The sequence below is a fragment of the Choloepus didactylus genome, chromosome 19, assembly GCF_015220235.1.
Source record: "Choloepus didactylus isolate mChoDid1 chromosome 19, mChoDid1.pri, whole genome shotgun sequence".
Classification (NCBI taxonomy): domain Eukaryota; kingdom Metazoa; phylum Chordata; class Mammalia; order Pilosa; family Megalonychidae; genus Choloepus; species Choloepus didactylus.
In genome coordinates, this window is record NC_051325.1 from 58,999,359 (window position 1) to 59,018,968 (window position 19,610).

Sequence of the window (19,610 nt, forward strand, 5' to 3'; positions counted from 1 at the left end):
AGGCGCACTTGCCCCGAAAGATCCCGGAAGTGGGATTGCTAACGACCTGCCAGACCCGTGGCCGTTCTAGCGCTAGCGGTGTTCTACGGATCGGATATTTGTAAGACAGTAGCTCCTTGGTGTCGGGGCTGTAGCATTGGAGATAAAGTCGGAGCAGGTAAATGAACCTCTCGTACGTGCCAGGAAGTAAGATGGCGAGGAGGGCAGGAGGGAGTGGGGGGAGCGGGGCGATCGATAGCGCGGTACTCGGCGTGGCGCCCTATGCGCGTGCGCAGTGAACGTGCGGTCGAGCGATTGATCCAGCGGGATTCGCGCCTCCATTTTTCTAGCGGAGAGCGGGAGACTGCGAGAGCCAGACCAGCGGGTAAGGGGGTTCGGGTGTGCTTGGAGAGTAGCGGGTGCGGTGCGATGGGGCCTGCGGAGGCCTACGGGAAGGACTGGGTCGAGGTGAGAATGGTCGAGAGTGAGCAGGGAGGCATGCGTCCTGAGTTAGTGTCTCCTTGGCTTCCGGGCTGGGCCTGCGCACCCCCTCTTACACAGAGGGCCTCGCTTCCAACCCTACCCCATCCTTAGTTAACTTCTGCGTTGGGCTGGCCGCGCCATGTCTAGAAGGGGGCGTCTGTGTTCACGTTCTCGTCCCCTTTGCACGTGTAACCGATCTTGGGTCGGGTTCTTCCCATCCTCGGGCCTCAGTGCCCTCATCTGCAAAGTGAAGGTGGTGATTAGGCTCCTACAGCCCGGCAAGTTCACATTCTAAAGGAGTTGAGAAGCGGAGGCTGGCCCTCTTGTTTTTTCAATCTCCCTGTAAACCCCATGATGCCCCAGGCAAGAGTGAAGAGACAGGTTGGAATAGTAGTTGAGTTCTGGACTCTTGAGTGTCATCCTGATGGCTACATTAACCTCGGATGAGTAACTCAGCCACGCTTTTCCTTGAGTGGATTTCCTGATCTTTTTGAGCCTGTTTCGTCATCTCTATTGTGTCCCAGTGTTGTCTACACAAGAGTAGGTTTACAAGCCTTTGCTCCTATATACGTAGATTTGCATAAATTTAGTGGTTCAATTCAATGAGGTAATGCCTGTAAAGTACTTAGCACAGTGTCTGGCACGTGGGAAGTGCTTAATAAATGTTAAGCACTCAGTATAACATAGTGCATAAGAACTCAGGTTCTGGGGTCAGTTTGCCTGGGTTGGGATCCAGGCTCTGACATTCACGGCAATTTAATCCTGAGTGAATTAATGAAACTCTCTGGGCTTCAGATTGCTCATTTCTAAAATAATATTGGGTGAGGAATGAATGCGGTAAAGCACATAAGTTGTTTACACAGTGTGTGTTATATACTGTGCTAAATGTCTAATGACTGTTAGCCAGTATTAAGTTTTTAGACAAACTACAACCTAGTAGTTAGGAGCAACACAGGCTCTAGAGTCAAACCACTTACCTGGTTCCTCCAGACACTGGTAGTGAGATCTTTGGCAAAGTTATTTTTACTCCTCATCTGTAAGCAAGATTACAGGGCTTCCATTATAGGGTGGTTTGAAGATAGAGACAAAGCTTGAAAAACATGGTAAACGCTTAGTGAACATCAGCTATTACTATGATAAGTAACTTCAGTGTTCTCCAGAAGGGACTGTGTAGTTAGAAAAGTGGTTGTCACCCATAACACCTTCTTTCCCTTCCCCTAATCATTACTGTAAAAGAGTACCAGGAGGTGCCAGAGTTACCATTCATTTGTACTTTTTTTTACACTTCTGTTTTTCTCTCCAGGCTTTCCCTTGCCTTCCCCTTTTCTTTGCCCAACTACCTGTCTGCAACTTTTATTCTTTATCGTTATTCCTCAAGAACCTGCAGCTTTCTGATACCTGTCCACACGTACACATACATATAGTCATTGATTTTTTATTATCAGTAAATCATATAGTCTTGTCTATCAATTGGAGCTCTTTTTTGTATAAGCCATAAGTCATCATCTGTAGTTTTCTGTTGGGTTTATTTGGTTTTGTTTTTCTTTTCTTTTCAATTTGTTTCTTTTAAGACTGAGGGAGAACTTAGACACTTGAGAACCAATCTGGGTATACAGTCCTTCCAGATTTTTATAATTTTCCATTTTTTAAGTTATTTCCCCCATATCTTTTTTTGTTCATTTTATTGAGATATATTCACATACCATGCAGTCATACAAAACAAAGCGTACATTCAGTTGTTCATAGTACCACCACATAGTTGTGCATTCATCACCAAAATCAATCCCTGACTCCTTCATTACCACACACTCCCCCATATCTTATACAGCAGTAGTTTATTAAGGAGTTTACCTTTGAGTTGTTTCAAAGAATTCACTTTGGTTTAGTTTTCATAGAAACAAGAGCTATGCCAGTGGAAATAGTAGTTCCTAGATGTTTTGAGGGAATAGCAACAGTCTTACCTGTCATGAACAGCAATCAGTGTTTTATTAACAGAAGAAGTGGAAGATTCTGGGATAGCAATAAAGAATAAAGTTGCAGGTGGGTAACTTTGGCTGAGAAGAAAAGGGCAAGAGTAAGTTGATGAAGAGAGATTTTACTGTAAATTTCAGCTAACATAACACGAATACCTTCTTTGTACCAGGTATCATGTGCAATGTTCTACATGCACCTTCTCGTTTAACCTTCAGTAACTTAATTGGCAACTGAAGCTCCAAGAAATGAGGGCACTGACCAAAGATAATGCAGATAGTAGAGCTGGGATTAAAGCCCCACAAGTCTGACTCTAGAGTCTCCTGTGTCTGTTATTTACTAGTTCTTTTCCCCTTTACCATCTACCTGTTAACTCTTCCTGCAGCTGACAGGAGGAATCATCTTCCTCTTCTCCAGGATGTACAGAACCAAAGTGGGCCTGAAGGACCGCCAGCAGCTCTACAAGCTGATCATTAGCCAGCTGCTCTATGACGGCTACATCAGCATTGCTAATGGCCTCATCAATGAAATCAAGCCTCAGTCTGTGTGCGCACCCTCAGAGCAACTCCTGCATCTCATCAAATTAGGTACTTTATGAATGTAAACCTACAGTGCCAGTGGTGCAGTTTTAGACATTTCCAAGTGTTATAGTTAGGGTTCTCTAGGGACACAGAACCAAAAGGAGGTATCTGTAAATATGAATTTTATAAAAGTGTCTCACACGACTATGGGGATGCATGAGTCCACATTCCACAGGGCAGGCAGCAAACTGGCAACCCCAATGACAATGTTCGATGAACTCAGGAGAGGCTGGCTGGCTGAAGAAATGAAAATTCTCTCTTTTCCCTTAAAAATCTTCAATTGATTGGATTAAATCCAGCTGATTGTATTCTCATTGGGAAGGTATGCTCTTTGTTGATGTAATCAGCCACAAATGCAAACAATTGACTGATGATTTAATAAACCAGCCTTCTGGTTATTAACCAGCCGCAAATGTCCTTGTAGTAATGGTTAGGCCAGTGCTTGCTTGACCAGACACCTGGACACCATCACCTGACCAAGTTGACACATGAACCTAACCATCACACCAAATATCAGAATTTTTCAAGATTGTTTTAGTTTAGTTTTAGAACCTAGTATGTGCCAAGTACAATGCTGGGCACTAAAGGGGGAAGCAAAATACACATTATGATCACTTGAAGCTGGTTCCAGCCTCAGCTTTATACACAGTGTCATTATCTGGAGGATTTTGTCTTTGTGTTATTGACTTCCTTCAAATCTCAGCTCAGCTGTCGTCTCAAAGTCCCCAACACTCTCTGCAGTTTCTCTTCTACAACCATCATGTCTATTGTCTTCATAAAAGAATTTTTTCTTTTTTGGTTTTGATTGTTTCTCACACAATCCCTGTTTCCCCCTGCAAGCTGACCCACTTCCCACAGGTGGGCAGCAACTCCCTCCTTGAAGGCACATCAGGATGGTGCACCTCTATGTTTGCCAACCTTGGGACTTGTAAGCACAAGAGTAGTACCATATTTGCAGTTTTGGGAAATCACTGTGCAGAAGGCGCACTGCAGAGGAGTATCTCTAGTGTGAAACCATTGATGTTTTAAACCCTGCAGAACTATGTCTCAGTGTGAGAATATGATTATAATCAAAGGGAGCTTTTTTTATTTTTTGAGAATGTTTTCACTTTATTTTAAAAAGTGTTTTGGGTCTGATTTGGAGGGTGAGCTTGTAGAAGTCTGAACATGGAGGTGGGAGATCAGTTGGGAGATTTTTACTATAGCATTGTCAAGAAATTAAGAAATGTATATGTTTTAATAGCTGATAGGACTTGGCTGCTCATTGTTTTCTTTTTAAAATTTATGAAGTGTTTATTCATACTGGTGCAGGAATGGACAGTTCATGGGAAAAACTAGCCCAGGAAAAGACAAGTGTATACAAGAATTTATATACTTCTGTCAGCAGGATGAGGGTGATTTACTCATCAAACGATGCTGGATAAATTAGCTGTTCATTTAGGGAGAAAAAAATGAGCCTTCATTGCCAGTACACAAAAATAAACTCCAGTGGTTTGATGATTTTAAAGAAGTGCACCAAAGCATTAGAAGAGAAAACACGTGCTCATTTATTTAATATAGAGATAAGGAATATCTTTCTACGCAAAACCTATTTTTAAAAAGCAGTACTTATAAATATATAAAAATTGAGATTCCCTGTATATCCCAAAATACTACCAGCAACTAGCAAGAACTGCTCTGTAGACCTTGAGTTTAAATACATCTCTTGTTGTTGTTGTTGTTGTTGTTGCTGCTGCGACTAAATTGATGCTAGCAAAGGTCCCTACTTGCCAGATTTTCAGGAAGTCCAGTAGCACCCCCTGGTGCCTCCTTGATTTGCTCTAGCACTGCTGTGGCAGCTCGGAAAAGGCTTTGCTGTCCAGAAAGGTGGACCTGAGATCAGCTTTCACTCCAGGGTGACTGCCAGTGTTCCTCAAGGCAGCAAGGCCCGCCCACTCACAGCCAGAGCTGATCGAGGCTGGGGAGAAGACCTTTGATGGAGGATAGTCCTGTTCCCTCAGCAAGGCTAGGTTACTTGGTAAGGTTTCTAGGACCAGAGCTCTTAGTTTTCTAGTTGTTCAGCCACACACAGCTATTTTCCCAGGTGTGTAGGGTCATAAGTGGATCACACATAACCTCCTTCCCTTCACTCTTCAGGGTACACTCACATATAAAAGATTTCACCCACACTACTTTCTCTAACTCCAGGGGTTTGTCTCTTTCCTCCCTCCTCTTCCTCAATTGATTATCTTCTTCTCCTCTACTAGTACCAAGATAATTTTCCATTGGGACAAAAAAGTGAAAATATATTTTTTAAATAAAAAAAAGTAAAATGCAGATCTAGCAAAAATGCATGCAACTTAATACAACTGTTTATAGCCTTATTATACATAAAAGGCTTTACCAAATTTTAGAAAAAGGGCTCTTCCAGTGAAGTATGAGAGGAATATGGTCAAAGAACAGAATAGGAAATTTATAAAAGAAACACAAGCCAGTGAGCATCTAAAAATTGCTGGAACTCACTGAAAATCTTAACAGTTGCACATCTGACAATGAAAGTACCGTTTTTCACCCAATTAGCAAGATTAAAATATATTTATAATGTCGGTTGTTGGCAAGGGCCTGAGAAAACTAGCATTCATACATTGTCAAAGTATGGATTGTTACAGCTTTTCTTGAGGGTAAGTTGGTTATTTACATTTACATGGAATTTGGTTATCTACCTGGAAATACCCTTTTGACTTTGCAGTGCCAATTGTGGGAATTTGTCTTGAGGAAATAATTTTAGTAGCCAAAAAATAGTTAGAACTGAAATTTCCAGCAACATGGAAAACTAAATACTACAACATAATGTTATAGGTTAATATTTATTAATCTGGAGAGATTTTTGTTCTGTATAATTAAATGAACAAGTCAGTCACATATTATACATTGCAATTCTATTTTTGTTTAAAGACAAAAACCATGTCCTGGGAAAGATGCAGAAGAATTCACAAAGCACAGTATTAACAGTAATTATTTCTGGGTGGTAAAATTCTAGGTCATATTTATTTTTTTCTTGTTCATGTGTATTTCTAATTTTTCCTTAACTAATAAACATTGTTCCTGTGATACGCAAAGTTATCTTTGAAATTAAAATGCATATTCTTGATAAACTTCAGTTTATTTAAATGTCAACAATCTTTCAGAAATGTTGTAATAATGTTAGTGGTAACAATGTAGCTGGGCTGACAGTGAATTTCAGAGTTGTTACTAATAGATTGTGGCACTAAAATTAGTAAAATATGGAAGGGGGAAAATAGGTAATTTAACAGCAAGACTGCTTTTTTTTTTTTTTAAATTTTCTGGAGTTGTATAAAAACAGTAAACTTTGGAGGCAAAAACCTGGGCAAATGACTTTTGGAACCTAACCTTCCATCACCCAAACCCTTGTGAGTGCTGTGAGCCTGGAATAGAATAGTCAGTGTACATAATTTTGTAAAGTACCCTGAAGCCCCAAGAAATATTAAGTTGACATTTACCGATATCTTTCCATTGTGGATCCAGAACTTTGTCTTGGCCTTTTAAAAATTATTTTTTCCTGCCCTTAATTTTTGTTTGTTTCAGGAATGGAAAATGATGACACTGCAGTTCAGTATGCAATTGGTCGTTCAGATACAGTTGCCCCTGGCACAGGGATTGACCTGGAATTTGATGCAGATGTCCAAACGATGTCTCCAGAAGCTTCAGAGTACGAAACGTGCTATGTCACATCCCATAAAGGACCATGCCGTGTAGCTACCTATAGTAGAGATGGACAGTTAATAGCTACAGGATCTGCTGATGCTTCCATAAAGATACTTGACACAGAAAGAATGTTGGCCAAAAGTGCTATGCCGATAGAGGTAAAAATCTCAATAACATACTTAACCATTTGCTTGTTTGTTGTTCATTCTTGGGTAGAATGAGCACATAATTTAAACCAGGTTTTCTTTATCACAGTTCTAGATCAGACAGATTTTATGCATTAACTATCTCTTCTTGTTGATCTAGGTCATGATGAATGAGACTGCACAACAGAATATGGAAAACCACCCAGTGATTCGAACTCTTTATGACCATGTGGATGAAGTCACATGTCTCGCTTTCCACCCAACAGAACAGATCTTGGCCTCCGGTTCGAGGGATTATACTCTTAAATTATTTGATTATTCCAAGCCATCTGCAAAAAGAGCCTTCAAATACATTCAGGTTAGAATTTAGTGTTTGGAAAGGAGCTTGACATTTTTTCTTACGTACAATGAGCTGTCGTATGACCCTTCTTTTTGAAGTAGTCCTAGTGATCATGTAGAACACAGCAATGAGGAAGCATGCACAGGTCAGATTTCATTGACACATAGTTCACATGTTGGCCTGTGTCCATTCCCTCTGGCTGGTCAGAACTGCTGCTTGTCTCAGTTCATACAACAGGGTTTGGAATTCATATCACTTTAAAGGTTTTCTTAATAAACAAAACACAGTCAGCTTTACTTTAGCATAACAAATGGGAATCAAAAGGTTATTCAGTTGAAACTAGCAGATCTTTGCTGGAAAAGTGACATTTGGTACTCAATTTGTGCAGTTCAGAAATACTAATGTTTTAGTAGAGGTTTCCGCCTTTTAATAATTAAATTTAATATTTTACTCAATTTTTGGAGCACCCAGACAAGAAGCTATTATATACAAGATTTGTTTGTCTTCGTTCAGAAATCATGTGTGAGTATGTCATAGATTGATAATATTCCATTCTGACTTCATCTCATGTTCATTTGCAAATAATGAAGCTCATTTCTGTGGTTTTTAAAATAATCTCACCAGTAAGTGTGTAGTTTTGGATATCTCTTTTGAAAAGATACTTTCACATATTCCATAGAGTATTTTTGCTTCTTCTCTTACCTATGTAATACCTGATAATTTTCTTTATGGATTCTTTGCACCAGCCAAGTATTTTATGCATTACCTCTAGATTTAATTGTTTACCAGTTGGTCATTTATGTTAATGTCTCTGTCCTAACAGGAAGCTGAAATGTTACGCTCCATCTCTTTTCATCCTTCTGGAGACTTTATACTTGTTGGGACTCAGCATCCTACTCTTCGGCTTTATGATATCAACACATTTCAATGTTTTGTCTCTTGCAATCCTCAAGATCAACACACCGATGCTATATGTTCTGTTAATTACAATCCTAGTGCCAATATGTATGTAACTGGCAGCAAGGACGGCTGCATCAAATTATGGGATGGTGTTTCAAATCGTTGCATCACAACTTTTGAGAAAGCACATGACGGTGCTGAAGTTTGTTCTGCCATTTTTTCAAAAAATTCTAAATACATTCTCTCAAGTGGAAAAGACTCTGTAGCTAAACTTTGGGAAATATCAACAGGACGAACCCTGGTCAGATACACAGGTATGTGGAAAATAGATAGTACTTGACATTTTGTAGCATTGTGCAGTTTCCAGAACTGTCTTTTGGATCCTCGTAATAAATCTGCGTGTTGACCAAGGCAGATGTTCTCCCTCTTTTAGATAAGAGGAAACCAAAGCTTAAAGGTTAAGTAGCTTAGCTAAGATTTCAGTTAATAAGAGGCAGAGCTAGAAATGAAACCAATTTCCTAAAACTTTGGTCTTTCCAATACACTGAGCTTAGACTAGGTCTGAATTCCATGCAAGTAACATTTGAGAAGCCAATGGCAGATTTGTAGACTGACGGCCTGCTTTCTTCCCACAAAAACATGAAAGCAGTCCAGAGAATGTCTCAGTGGATCTCAGTAAGTTTATGAGTTAGAGAAAGAAGGGCTAAAATGGAAGATCTTTGCCCGTTTCTAAGAGAGTGGAGGTAGCCCCTAAAAATGAGACCTCAAGTTTTCTGAGCCTAGATATAAAGTGGGACCATCAGACAGAAAAACAAAAACGAAGTTCATCTAATTCTGTCATTGATTCGTGTTGGTCTCATTGGTAAAATTTACACCTGTGAGGTATTTTCCTATCACTAATCATCAGGGTTTAAGAAGGATTGATAACGAGTGTTGTTAAAATACTGTTTCTTCTGTTCCTTGTAGCAGCAAAGACTGTTGTTTGGTATAAACCTCCAGGAAATTTCAGCATTGCATAGTTTTACCCTGTTGTAAGATAGGTTGGTGTTGTACGCTAAAAGTGCCATCACCATTAACTCAAAAAAAAAAAAAAAAACACTAGAAAACAACCTGTGAGTGGCTCCACTGTGCTACAACAGTCCTTATTAATAATTTAGCATTTTAGGGAAGAAAATTGAAGAATTGGTGGCATTTGAGCCACTAGGGTGCAGCATTACCTACTTTAGATTGTCTCGTTATAACTGAAGTTTGTTTCTGTGTCGTCTTTTTGGCATCCGAAGTATACAGTACAACTAGAAAATCTTGTGAAAAAACATACCTTTATAATTTGTTGTGACTTCACTGAAACCCTTACTTTTATATGATGCTATTTGGAAAGTATCTTTAATCATTTTTATTAAAGGATTGTATGCTTGTTGCAAAAAGAAAACACAAAAGTGATCAAAGTAAGGGTATGAGGAGTAACTGGAAGTATAACACAGTCTACTGACAAAAATTTATTGTATTTGTTTTGTTTTATGAATGTTTAGGCTGTGTTATGGTGGCCTGTGGTTGATTAGTTAGTTTGGTGGAGAATTGGAATTTGATCTTATAAAAATAGGATTATACTATACCTCGTATGCAAATTCCCTTTTTTCTATTTCACATTAAGTTGCTTTCTTGTTAACATAATTAAATTTGTGTTTCCAGTTTTAATGTTTTTAAGCACTGTAAACAAAATGCTAGACTGGGGGAAAACATGTATAGCGTATATAATAAACATATGTCAGATACTGGGTTAATATTCTTAGTCTATAAAGATATTTTATAAATAATTAAGAAAAAGATGAGCCCAAATTTGACAGAAAAATGGCCAAAGAATATATTTTATAAAAGAAATAAAACTGATCAGTAAAGACAGAAAGAGATGATTGACCTCACTATATATGAACTGTGAATTGAAGATGGAAGTATGTTTTTTGGCTTATCAGATTTCAGGAATTAAAAGGATTGATAAAGCCTAGAATTGAGAAAAATTGGAGGAAATCAACACCCAAATCCTATTGGTAGGAATGTCAATTGGTAAAATATTTCTAAAAGACAGTTTGGTCTCATAACAAAATTTTAAATTATAGACTCACTATATCCACTCTTAGAAATCCAGCCTAAGAAGATAATTGAACAAGCATGCACATGTAAAAGGATGTTTGTCCCAACATTTGAAGCAGTAGAAAATTAGAAGCACATAAATGTCCACCAATAAATATTGTTATTATACATCCATTCACAACTTGCAGCCCTAGTAAATAATCATATTAACATTTACTGAGCATTTATACTTATTAGTATATGTATATTGCGAAGCTTTATGTGCATGACCTCATTTTAATTCTCAGAACAGTCTTGTGGCATAGTTTCTGTTAACTGTTTCGTACTTAACAGATGAAAAGACTTAAGGCTTGGGGGTGTTCAGTAATTTCCCCAAGGTCACACTGCTGTTAAGTGTTGAATCCAAATCTGTCTGACACCAAAGTTTGTGCCTTTATCCACTAAGCTATATTGCCTCTTTATAGATCACTGCTGTGTATAATTGAATGTAAATAGCATTTGACATATGCTTAGACTTTAGTGATATTTGCTCAGGCTTCAATTATTTTACTTATGAGTGTACAACACTCATTTCCCCAATATTTCCATAATATTCCAAAATATTGACAGAGGTTACCTCTGAGTGGTGAAATTGCCAGGCAGTTATTGTTTTCTTTTATATTCTTTACATTGTGCTTTAATCATAAAATATGTAGTTTCTTTATGGTCATACAAAAGAAAGGGTAAAGCTTCCTTTTAAGAGAGTGACTCTTCATACTCTTTGTTCAGTCATTTTATTCCCAGGAATTTAATCCTAAGGAAATATTCAAAGCTTTTTGTGCAAAGGATGTTTATCACAGTACTGCAACCTAAACGCCTAGCAACAAAAGAATTGTTGAATAAATAACTGGTGCATCCAAACGGTGGGAGACGTTGCAGTCAATAAAAAACATGAAAAAACGCACCCAATGTAAAGTTGGTTTAAACTATTACAGAAAAGTATATATAATGATACATTTATGAAAAGAATGTGTCTGTATGCCTAGAAGTATATCAGAGCTTAAGAGTAGTTGTCCTTAATGATGGTTCTAGAAGTAATTTTCTGTTATGCTTTTAGTGTTTCCGAAGTTGTACAGTAGATCTGTATTACTTTAAAAAAATTTTAATGCTATTTTTAAATATTAAAAGGATTTGTAACTAGAGTAAAAATTCTGAGGATCTAAGATGTAGACTAACAAAGCTATTCTTAGGTCCCCAGACCGTAACCTCTTGGTTTCTGTGGCAGGTGCTGGTTTGAGTGGACGCCAAGTGCACCGGACGCAAGCAGTCTTTAACCACACCGAGGACTATGTGTTGCTGCCTGACGAAAGGACGATCAGTCTCTGCTGCTGGGACTCAAGGACGGCGGAGCGGAGAAACCTGCTCTCCTTGGGGCACAACAACATCGTCCGCTGTATAGTGCACTCGCCCACCAACCCTGGTTTCATGACGTGCAGCGATGACTTCAGAGCACGGTTTTGGTACCGGCGATCAACCACCGACTAGAGCCGCTGTCGGTTGTTGAGTTAGGGTTCTCTCTTCAGGGACTCTGCCCTTCCTCCCCCAGTGTCCTGTCACCAGCCTCCGTAGTAAGTCATTGTAACATCTTCGGCAGTTGTCCCGCCACTTCTCAGCCTTCTTGGATTTGTACAAAAGAATCTTTTTTTACCTTGATGTAGAATCATGGTGGAAAAAGTTGGAAATGCAGATCTGTGCAGTTGTTCCACATTCACTGATTATTACAGTGTGATTTTCATCAGCTTTGTAAATACAGGACTTGCCATTTCTCTTGGCTCTCTTGATCGTTTGAAGAAGGATAGAGTATTAAAGTACTTTCTAGATCTCATAAGGAATTTCATTTGGTTATTTTGTCACCTTTCTTGCCTGTTCTACACCCTGTTTGTATATTTATTTCCTTTCAGATAGTAGTCCTGCAGTTCTGAGAATCAAGAGTTTTGTGCCAGGTGGAAAACATTTTAGAGAATACATCTATCCTATTCTAAAATGACATCATTCTGATGATAAATTTCAGATCTGCAACTTTAGTGTTACATATTTTTCACTTTAATAAAATTAATGACTATTTTTTCTTGAAGATTTATAGGAGATGTATCTTTCATCATACTTCCATCATTACCTGAAATGCTTGTCTTCATTAAATGTATATCTGGTAAGATTATGATTTGATGGGAAACAATTGAAAATTCAGTACATCTAGATATAATCAAAATTAGGTGATCGCTCTATTGCTTTCAGGTGTTTATCTTCACAAATGATTAATATCGATTGACTTTGTTCATATGTAATTTTAAATCCTGTTTTTCACTTCCCTTCAGCATGAACTATAACTACTCTTTGATGCAGAGATGCACATGGTAACTACTCTCAGAAGATTTATGCAATTAACCAACTGATTCAAGGTTTCTTTCTCTTAAAACTTTTTTGAAGTTGACATTATTTCGAATTCAGCTCCAGCTTAGGTGAGACAACCCTGAACTCTCCTCTTGTAAACATAAGCTTTGGTTTATGTTTATCCTAAAAAAAAAAAAAAAAAAAAAAACACCTCAAGATCTGGGTACAAGTACCTAGAAATAAATATAATCTGGGATCATTTGATTAAAATGTTAAATAAATTAAAGTAAAAGTAATTGCTTTATATTATAGGAACTTCAAACTCATCTTGAAGTTATTGCATAAAAAATCTGCTATAGTCATTGGCCTTAAGGATCATTTTAACTCCTTGGTCTATAAAGCCATTTTAAGTATCCTTATTGTGTTGTTAAAGCACAGCTTTTAGTTCAGGTTTCCAAAGAGCTTTATTTTTTGGTCCATAAATGATTTTAACTTTACAGTTTTATTTTGTGTCCTGATTTTCCAATATTAGGATTTACTCATCTGTGGCTGCTATATTGGTAAGATTAAAATAACCTGACCAGTACTGAAAAGGAACAAGGATTACCAGTTCTGTCCCCAAAAATTACCAATTAAAGTGTGCTGCTTCTTTTTCTGATTTTTCTTTTGCTTTCCACCTGTGAAACTGTAGAGCTGAAGTTTAACTTTTCTCCATCATTCTACTCTGGCACGGGTTCTAGAATGACCACAATGCTCTCCTGCTATAAGTTCCATTGGATCTTTGAAATTGTTTATGAATTAAATAATAATACCTGCTTTTTACAGTTTTTGGAATAGTCTCAGCAATGGGTGTGTAGTTTCAAGATTTCTATTTACAAGGTCAGGATACTTTTGCATGTTTCCAAAACAAGCTTCCTTTTATTCTGTTTCTTTTTTCTTTCTTTTTCACATCATATTAATAATCTGAGCTGGTACATATGCCAGGATATTTTATAGACCTGTATCCTCACCTCACCAGAAGCACCACACAACACCCTGGCATTCAGGTGGCTAACAATATCCATTCAGGATATGAACTTTTAACTTCTATGTTATTTTTTAAAAGAGATGTGATTTCTAAAATAAACTTTTTGTATATAATGATATTTTAAAGCCAGTTCATTTTTTTTGGAGTTTCCTTTGAATGTTTCCTTACTTGAACATCTGTTCTTAAGCAGCAGTTACGTCCCTAGACTGGTGCCCTTCACACTGCTGCTTCAGTGCTTTGTACTAACAGTCGGGTTTTTATAGCTTACTGACTGCTAGCTGGATATCTTTGCTCTGTACTTCTAGCCTCTATGAATTTAAACGGTTTGGGTAGAATTCCATTTCTTTAGTCATCCAGAGAAAGCTATCTTTTACCTTAAACTTTAATTTCTCTTAGAAAACCAAACTGGGAGAGTCCAGTCCCAGTTCTGTTACTCACTTGTTAATAGTAAGGCAAGTTCTTTTTATTTTGGGCTACAGCTTCCTTTTCTGTGATCAGAGGTCTTGATCAAAATAATCTCCAACATGCATTTCAACCAGTGAAACGCCTTTTTTTTTAATGTGTCATGATATAAACAGATTTGGGGGTGGGGAAGCATTTACTTTTAGAGAAGAAACTTGTGTTTCTGAAAATATGGTAGAACAGTTACTCTGAGAACCCTTCAGTACAAAGATGAATTGATTTTTTTTTTTAATCTCTCACTAGATAGTTTGAGCTAGCAAGAAACTGAGGGAGAAGAAAAAAACAAGAAAGCACAAATTCAGAGGATTAACTAGAGGAACACAAGAGCCGACAGTTGCACCAAGGACATTTGCCAATCCCTTGTAGTCTTACGATTCCTGAACAGAAGTCAAAGCTTTGGGTCTTCACAGGGTTGGAATTTTGATCAAGATCCAGAAAGCCTGGAACCCAAAAGGTGCCACCCTCAGTGAAAGGGTAAACCAACAAAAACCCTGCCTCAAAAAGAGAGCAAACCTGTGTGACTCAGCATTGGCCTTGGGGCGGGGGGCGGTTAATGACAGGGAAGGGTTTTTTCTGAGAATCCTAACCACAGGCTGTTCCTCAAGCAGGCTTGGAACAATTCACAATACCTATGTGCCCTGTGCAAAAAACAAACTGAGAATTTAAATCAGTCTCCAATTGATAGTCTCCACAAGTACCTGCAAAAGCCAGCACAAATTCTCTTTGGGAGGATACATCTTAACTCCAGGTCTTAAGTAATTCTCTGAAAGTTGTAAGTATCATGGTTTCACAATCAAATATATGAGGAAATGGGCTGCCATTAATGGGAGTCAGAAACAAAGAGCAAATGGGTCAGACGTAATGAAGACAATGGGATTGCCAGATGCAGAATGTATGAATATGTATAATATGTTTAAAGACCTAAAACCAGGTAACTGAAGACCAAGGTTCAAAGGGCTTGCAAAAATGACCTAGGAGATTTGAACAAAAAGTATATTTTTAGAAAAACTACACCAAACTAACATGTCTGTAGCTTTCACAATTAATGTTTTTGACCTTTTTCTGGAATTCTTACCTTTTTGCCTTCCTACTCCCTTAGGAAGCATTTTATTTCTTCATGAAGCCTCTTTCCCAGTCATCTTTTAGCCAGTTTACCTTACACCACTTTCTCCCTGCTTACCTGTGTCATCCCTCTCTGCCCTGGTTGTCCTTGTTCTACGTGCTGACTTGTACCCCTTCCTCCTGCTTTATGTCCCCTCTTCACACCCACTGCTTTTCCTTTGCATCCTTTTTGTTTTCCATTCTTGCTCTGATTCCTTTCCCTCTCAATCTGGGGATCAAAATTCAGGCTGTAAAATTGAGTTTTCCCTAATAATTAGAGCAGCGTTAGAATCCCAGCCATTCCTGTATCTCTACAGTAGGATATTTAGATAAATCTGTTGACAATTTATGAAATTCTACTTTTGACCAAGAGAGCTACTTTTATGAATTACCTTTATGAGATTAAGATAAAAATCTGCCAGATAATCTGAGATGATTTTTAAAGCACTGCAGTGTGAAATTACTGACCAACCCTTTAATTCTTTGAACATCCTGAGTCTGGTGTTCAGCTGCATCTATAAGGCAGATATTGAGTGCCCAGTGTTTGCATGTTACCACGCAAGGAGCTGTATGCTGTATAAAAACATACTTCAATATACAAAAGCATTTTGCCTTCCTGAACATGTATTAGGAGCTATGGAAACAAAGTGATCACATTTACTAAGGTCAGAAAAGAAAATTTAGTCCAAAATAGTGTTCTCACCAACACATTTGTCAGTCTTTAGATTACCCCACTGGAGTCTCCCTCAGTTCTCTTGAACTTCGCTGTTTCACCCTTCACACAGCCGGATGTTATGAAAGCCACCCAATTTCCTAGAATAATCAACTCTTGCAATATTTGTACGTAAGAGACTCATTTGCCTTAAAAGCTAAATATGAATGGATTGCAGCAAAGCATTTAAGGCAGTTTCTCATGCCTTTGATTCAGAAAAACTGCAGAGGGATCAAATAGACTGAAAAGTCATGCCTCTCATTCACAGAATATTACACCAGGTGTGTGTGGAGGAATGAGCATTTAATTCTAGGGCCAAATGCTTTTACTTTGCATCTTGCATTTTGGTCTCCCCCACCCCCTCCACTCCACATTCCCCGCCCCCCCCCCATTCCCCCTGCCATGCAAATTCCAACACCCATCTATTGTAAACATCAAGGTAAGCCCTTCGGTATTGGGAACCTCATTGTTTATAGTTTGCCCAGGTGATGTAAGCTGCCCAAACTTGTTTTAAAGTGGAGTCTTTCTTTTCCAGGGAACACAGGTTCAAATTCTGACTCTGTCACTTAATTGTATAATTTTGAGCAAGTTTATCCAGCCTTCCTTTCTTGTTACTTTTTATTATGGAAAGTTTCAAATTTATACAAAAATTAACAGTACACAGAAACAGGAAGTAAGTGGTTGCCAGAGGCTGAGGGAGAAGGGAGTAGGGCATGACCCCTAAAGGGTAGGGGTCTTCTTTTGGAAGTGATAAAAATGTACTGAACTTAACTGCTGACAGTTGCACAACTAAAAATTGTTGAATTGTGCTCTTGAAAAGGGTGAATTTTACAGCATCGCAGTAAAGCTCGGTATTTTTTTACTTTTTCTTTAAAAAGACAGTCGTATAATACAATAATTCCCCATGCATCCCTGGCTCATACTTGGTGAATTGATAACATCTTTTAAGTGTCTTTTCCTCCTTAGAGTTCACCTCCATCTTTCTACCACCTTGCAGTTTACTCATTGAAAAAACTAGGTTGGTTGGACAAATGATTTGATCTCTCTCTTGCCTCAGTCTCTCAGTAAAGTAGGCGTAATAGCATAGCTGCCTTTTGCAGCTGTTGTTTGGATTAAATGAGTTAATATATGCAGAGTGATTAGAACAGTGCCTGGCACATAGGAAGCACTAGGTTCACATGAGCTGCTGCTTTCAGGATTCGGAAGCACAGCCCTTCAGGTAACTGGTGAGCCTGGAGCTGCTCTTCAGGCCTGGCTGAACCCCAGTGTTTCCGTGTCTCTGGGTGCTTTCTCATTTTCTCTACCTACCCTGTCCCAGTGTGAGCGTCATTCTCTGGTAGACATGCCACATGATGGTGGCAGAGCGTCCATCAGGGTCCCAGCCTGCTGCAGGCTGACCTCAGTCTCACCATCTCAGAAGGCAAGAGAACCTTCCTCCCTTATTCCAAAGACGGCAGATTGACCACAGGTGGAATTTCTTCCCTGTCATGTGTGAACCTGTGACTATCATTGTCTGGGATCTGGGTACATGGGCTGGTCTGGAACATCACTTCACCCCTGAACTGACAGCTTCTGTAATGATTAAGGATGACTGCAATAAATGTCAGCTGCCTTGTACATCCTTGCTGGTGACCAGCCTATAACGAGAATTCACTCGGTCATTAATTCAACAACAATTGAGCACTAAGTGCCCAGCACGCGGGAAGTATTAGTGACCAACGCGGTCACATTACAGCCTTCCATGATGAGTGATTTATTATAAAACAGTTACTGAGCTCTTTAAAAATAAGAAAAAGAATATGCATGTTCCACAGATGTTTTATATAGAATTGGAAAAACATGAATAAAAGAACCCCTCTCTTATCCTGTTACTCTAATCTCAGCCCTTCATTCATTCTAATCTTGCCCTGCTATGCTAATCTAGCCTCTTGTTTTCTTCTTTCTTTCTTTTATTACCCAAATAAATGATGAGGTTTTGGTTTTGCTTTTGCATGCCCATTCCTTTAAATTCTGCTTGATTTCTAGAGAGTTTCCTAGATTTCCTGGAATATTTTGTTCTGGCCTCCAAGTGTTAGGATATTTGATTCTTGTTTGAGAAAATAATTGTAGGTAAGGGATATTTGGGCTGAACTCCCTATTTAAAAATTTTTTTTCATAGTTATATAAAACTTGAAGCTTAGAATTTAGGTTTAATAGATTCCCATCTGGAAAAACGAACCTCAGCGTTGGCTTACTAGTGCAATTGCATCTTCTTTATCTGAACGACTTCGTCCATGTCCGTGGTTCAAGGAACTGGTAAAGTTAGACTAAAGCAGGAGTGAAAAGGCCCACCTAAAAGAGATGTCCAGATTTACACTTAACAATATGGAAACAGTCTGCTGTTTTGTAATTGCTGTTGCCTTATGAATAGCACTAGCCATACTGATTATGGCCGTACCATTTTAATGATTTGTCAGATCTGTAAAGAGTAATGGGATAAAGTACTTCTAGTCGAGGCTGTCATTCATAACCTCAGCCTTCAGTCATTGCTCCTTCAAATGTGTCTGCTTGTCTTCCTTAAATGGAACTTGCTTTTCTCTTTTGCCTGTTCATGATGACCCAGTCAGGGCCGAGCTCTGCCTCTACTGATTCGTGTCTGCCTCTTTGATATCTTGCCTTCATGAAGCTTCCCTAAAATTCCCCTCTGCCATCCCCTCCTTCTCTTTAGAGATCTCCACTGTGTCCTTGCTGCTGAATAAATTCCTGTTTCTCCCACCGGCCACTCTTCCTCCCCTGTTATCTGCTGCCAACTGCAGCACATCAATTATGTGGCCCTGGAAATTTCCAATGGTGATGGCTTTTAAAACATAGATCGTTTTGGTTAGAAATCAGTCCACTATCTCAGTAATGACTTCCTGGTACTCAGGCTTGTGAGACTACAAGGGGGACAAGAAGATGAGAAGTAAGTGCTGTGACCACAAGAAGGGAGGGATGAAAGGAGACTAGTCTGATGAAGATGGAACCCAAGCCAGGCTTGGAAGGAGGGCCACAACTTTGTTTAAATGAAATAAAAATGCAAACGTGCCTAACACCGGGTCTGCTACACTGTAGGTCCTCTCTAAATATTAAGTCTGAATTTACATAGAGTAAAAAAACATAACAAGTCATAATGAATTGCATGAGCTAGTGTGCTAGTTTAAAGTACACCCATGGGTTTGCTAGATTTACGAAAGAATACAAATACAATGCTCAGCATATCCCCTGGTGCAGAGTCTCAGAAAATGTGAAGCATTATGTATTATGAGCAAAGACCCAGAGGTGTTGCATTACACAGTGAGCCCTAAGTTACATCATGGATTATAGTTAATAGTACAATTATAAAAATGTGCTTTCATCAATTATAAAAAATATTCCACGCCAATTCAATAGGGTGATATGGAATCTGAATCCCATATCTTATGCATGATTGTTCTGAAAACCCACAACTCTCATTACAAAAAAAAAAAAAATCACAGTATTACTTAAATAACTGGTTTTAATCTGTTGCAAGGCAGTAAACGGTAAGCTTTGGGGTTATCTGTTCCACTGGTAGAGGAGGGGAAACCCAGAGGTGGGCTTGGGTTCAGAGCCGGGAGAAGTGTGCAGTTGAGTTGTATAGATTTGGTGGAGAATATGTCCTTCAAGGCACCCTGCTTGCCTTGTTTATCCTGGCTGTTGTGGGCAAGTTTTAGGGAGCAGGAGGAAAGAAATGTTGACCACTGTCAGA

The 19,610-nt window shown here is 38.8% G+C and overlaps 1 protein-coding gene across 3 annotated transcripts; it reads left to right on the top strand.

Annotated features, from left to right (window-relative positions):
- The first annotated feature begins 22 nt into the window (after window positions 1-22).
- Window positions 23-12,776, top strand: CSTF1 (cleavage stimulation factor subunit 1). 3 transcript variants are annotated; one of them, XM_037812219.1, is made up of 6 exons: window positions 23-157; window positions 2,819-3,020; window positions 6,600-6,877; window positions 7,026-7,223; window positions 8,029-8,419; window positions 11,458-12,776. In XM_037812219.1, exons 2-6 carry the CDS (start codon window positions 2,852-2,854, stop codon window positions 11,715-11,717), a joined length of 1,296 nt encoding a protein of 431 aa, XP_037668147.1. In that variant the 5' UTR covers window positions 23-157; window positions 2,819-2,851; the 3' UTR covers window positions 11,718-12,776. The 3 variants fall into 3 exon arrangements, with proteins under 3 accessions (XP_037668147.1, XP_037668145.1, XP_037668148.1); XM_037812217.1 differs by lacking the exon at window positions 23-157 and adding an exon at window positions 280-364; XM_037812220.1 differs by lacking the exon at window positions 23-157 and adding an exon at window positions 308-364 and having other exon boundaries at window positions 2,851-3,020.
- The last annotated feature ends 6,834 nt before the right edge of the window (window positions 12,777-19,610 follow it).

Bases quoted from the DNA above. Each gene is read 5' to 3' on its own strand.
- CSTF1 (XM_037812219.1), top strand. From the start codon at position 2,852: ATGTACAGAACCAAAGTGGGCCTGAAGGACCGCCAGCAGCTCTACAAG. The intron at 6,878-7,025 runs GTAAAAATCTCA...TTGTTGATCTAG, and splicing joins AAAGTGCTATGCCGATAGAG to GTCATGATGAATGAGACTGC. The intron at 8,420-11,457 runs GTATGTGGAAAA...TTTCTGTGGCAG, and splicing joins AACCCTGGTCAGATACACAG to GTGCTGGTTTGAGTGGACGC.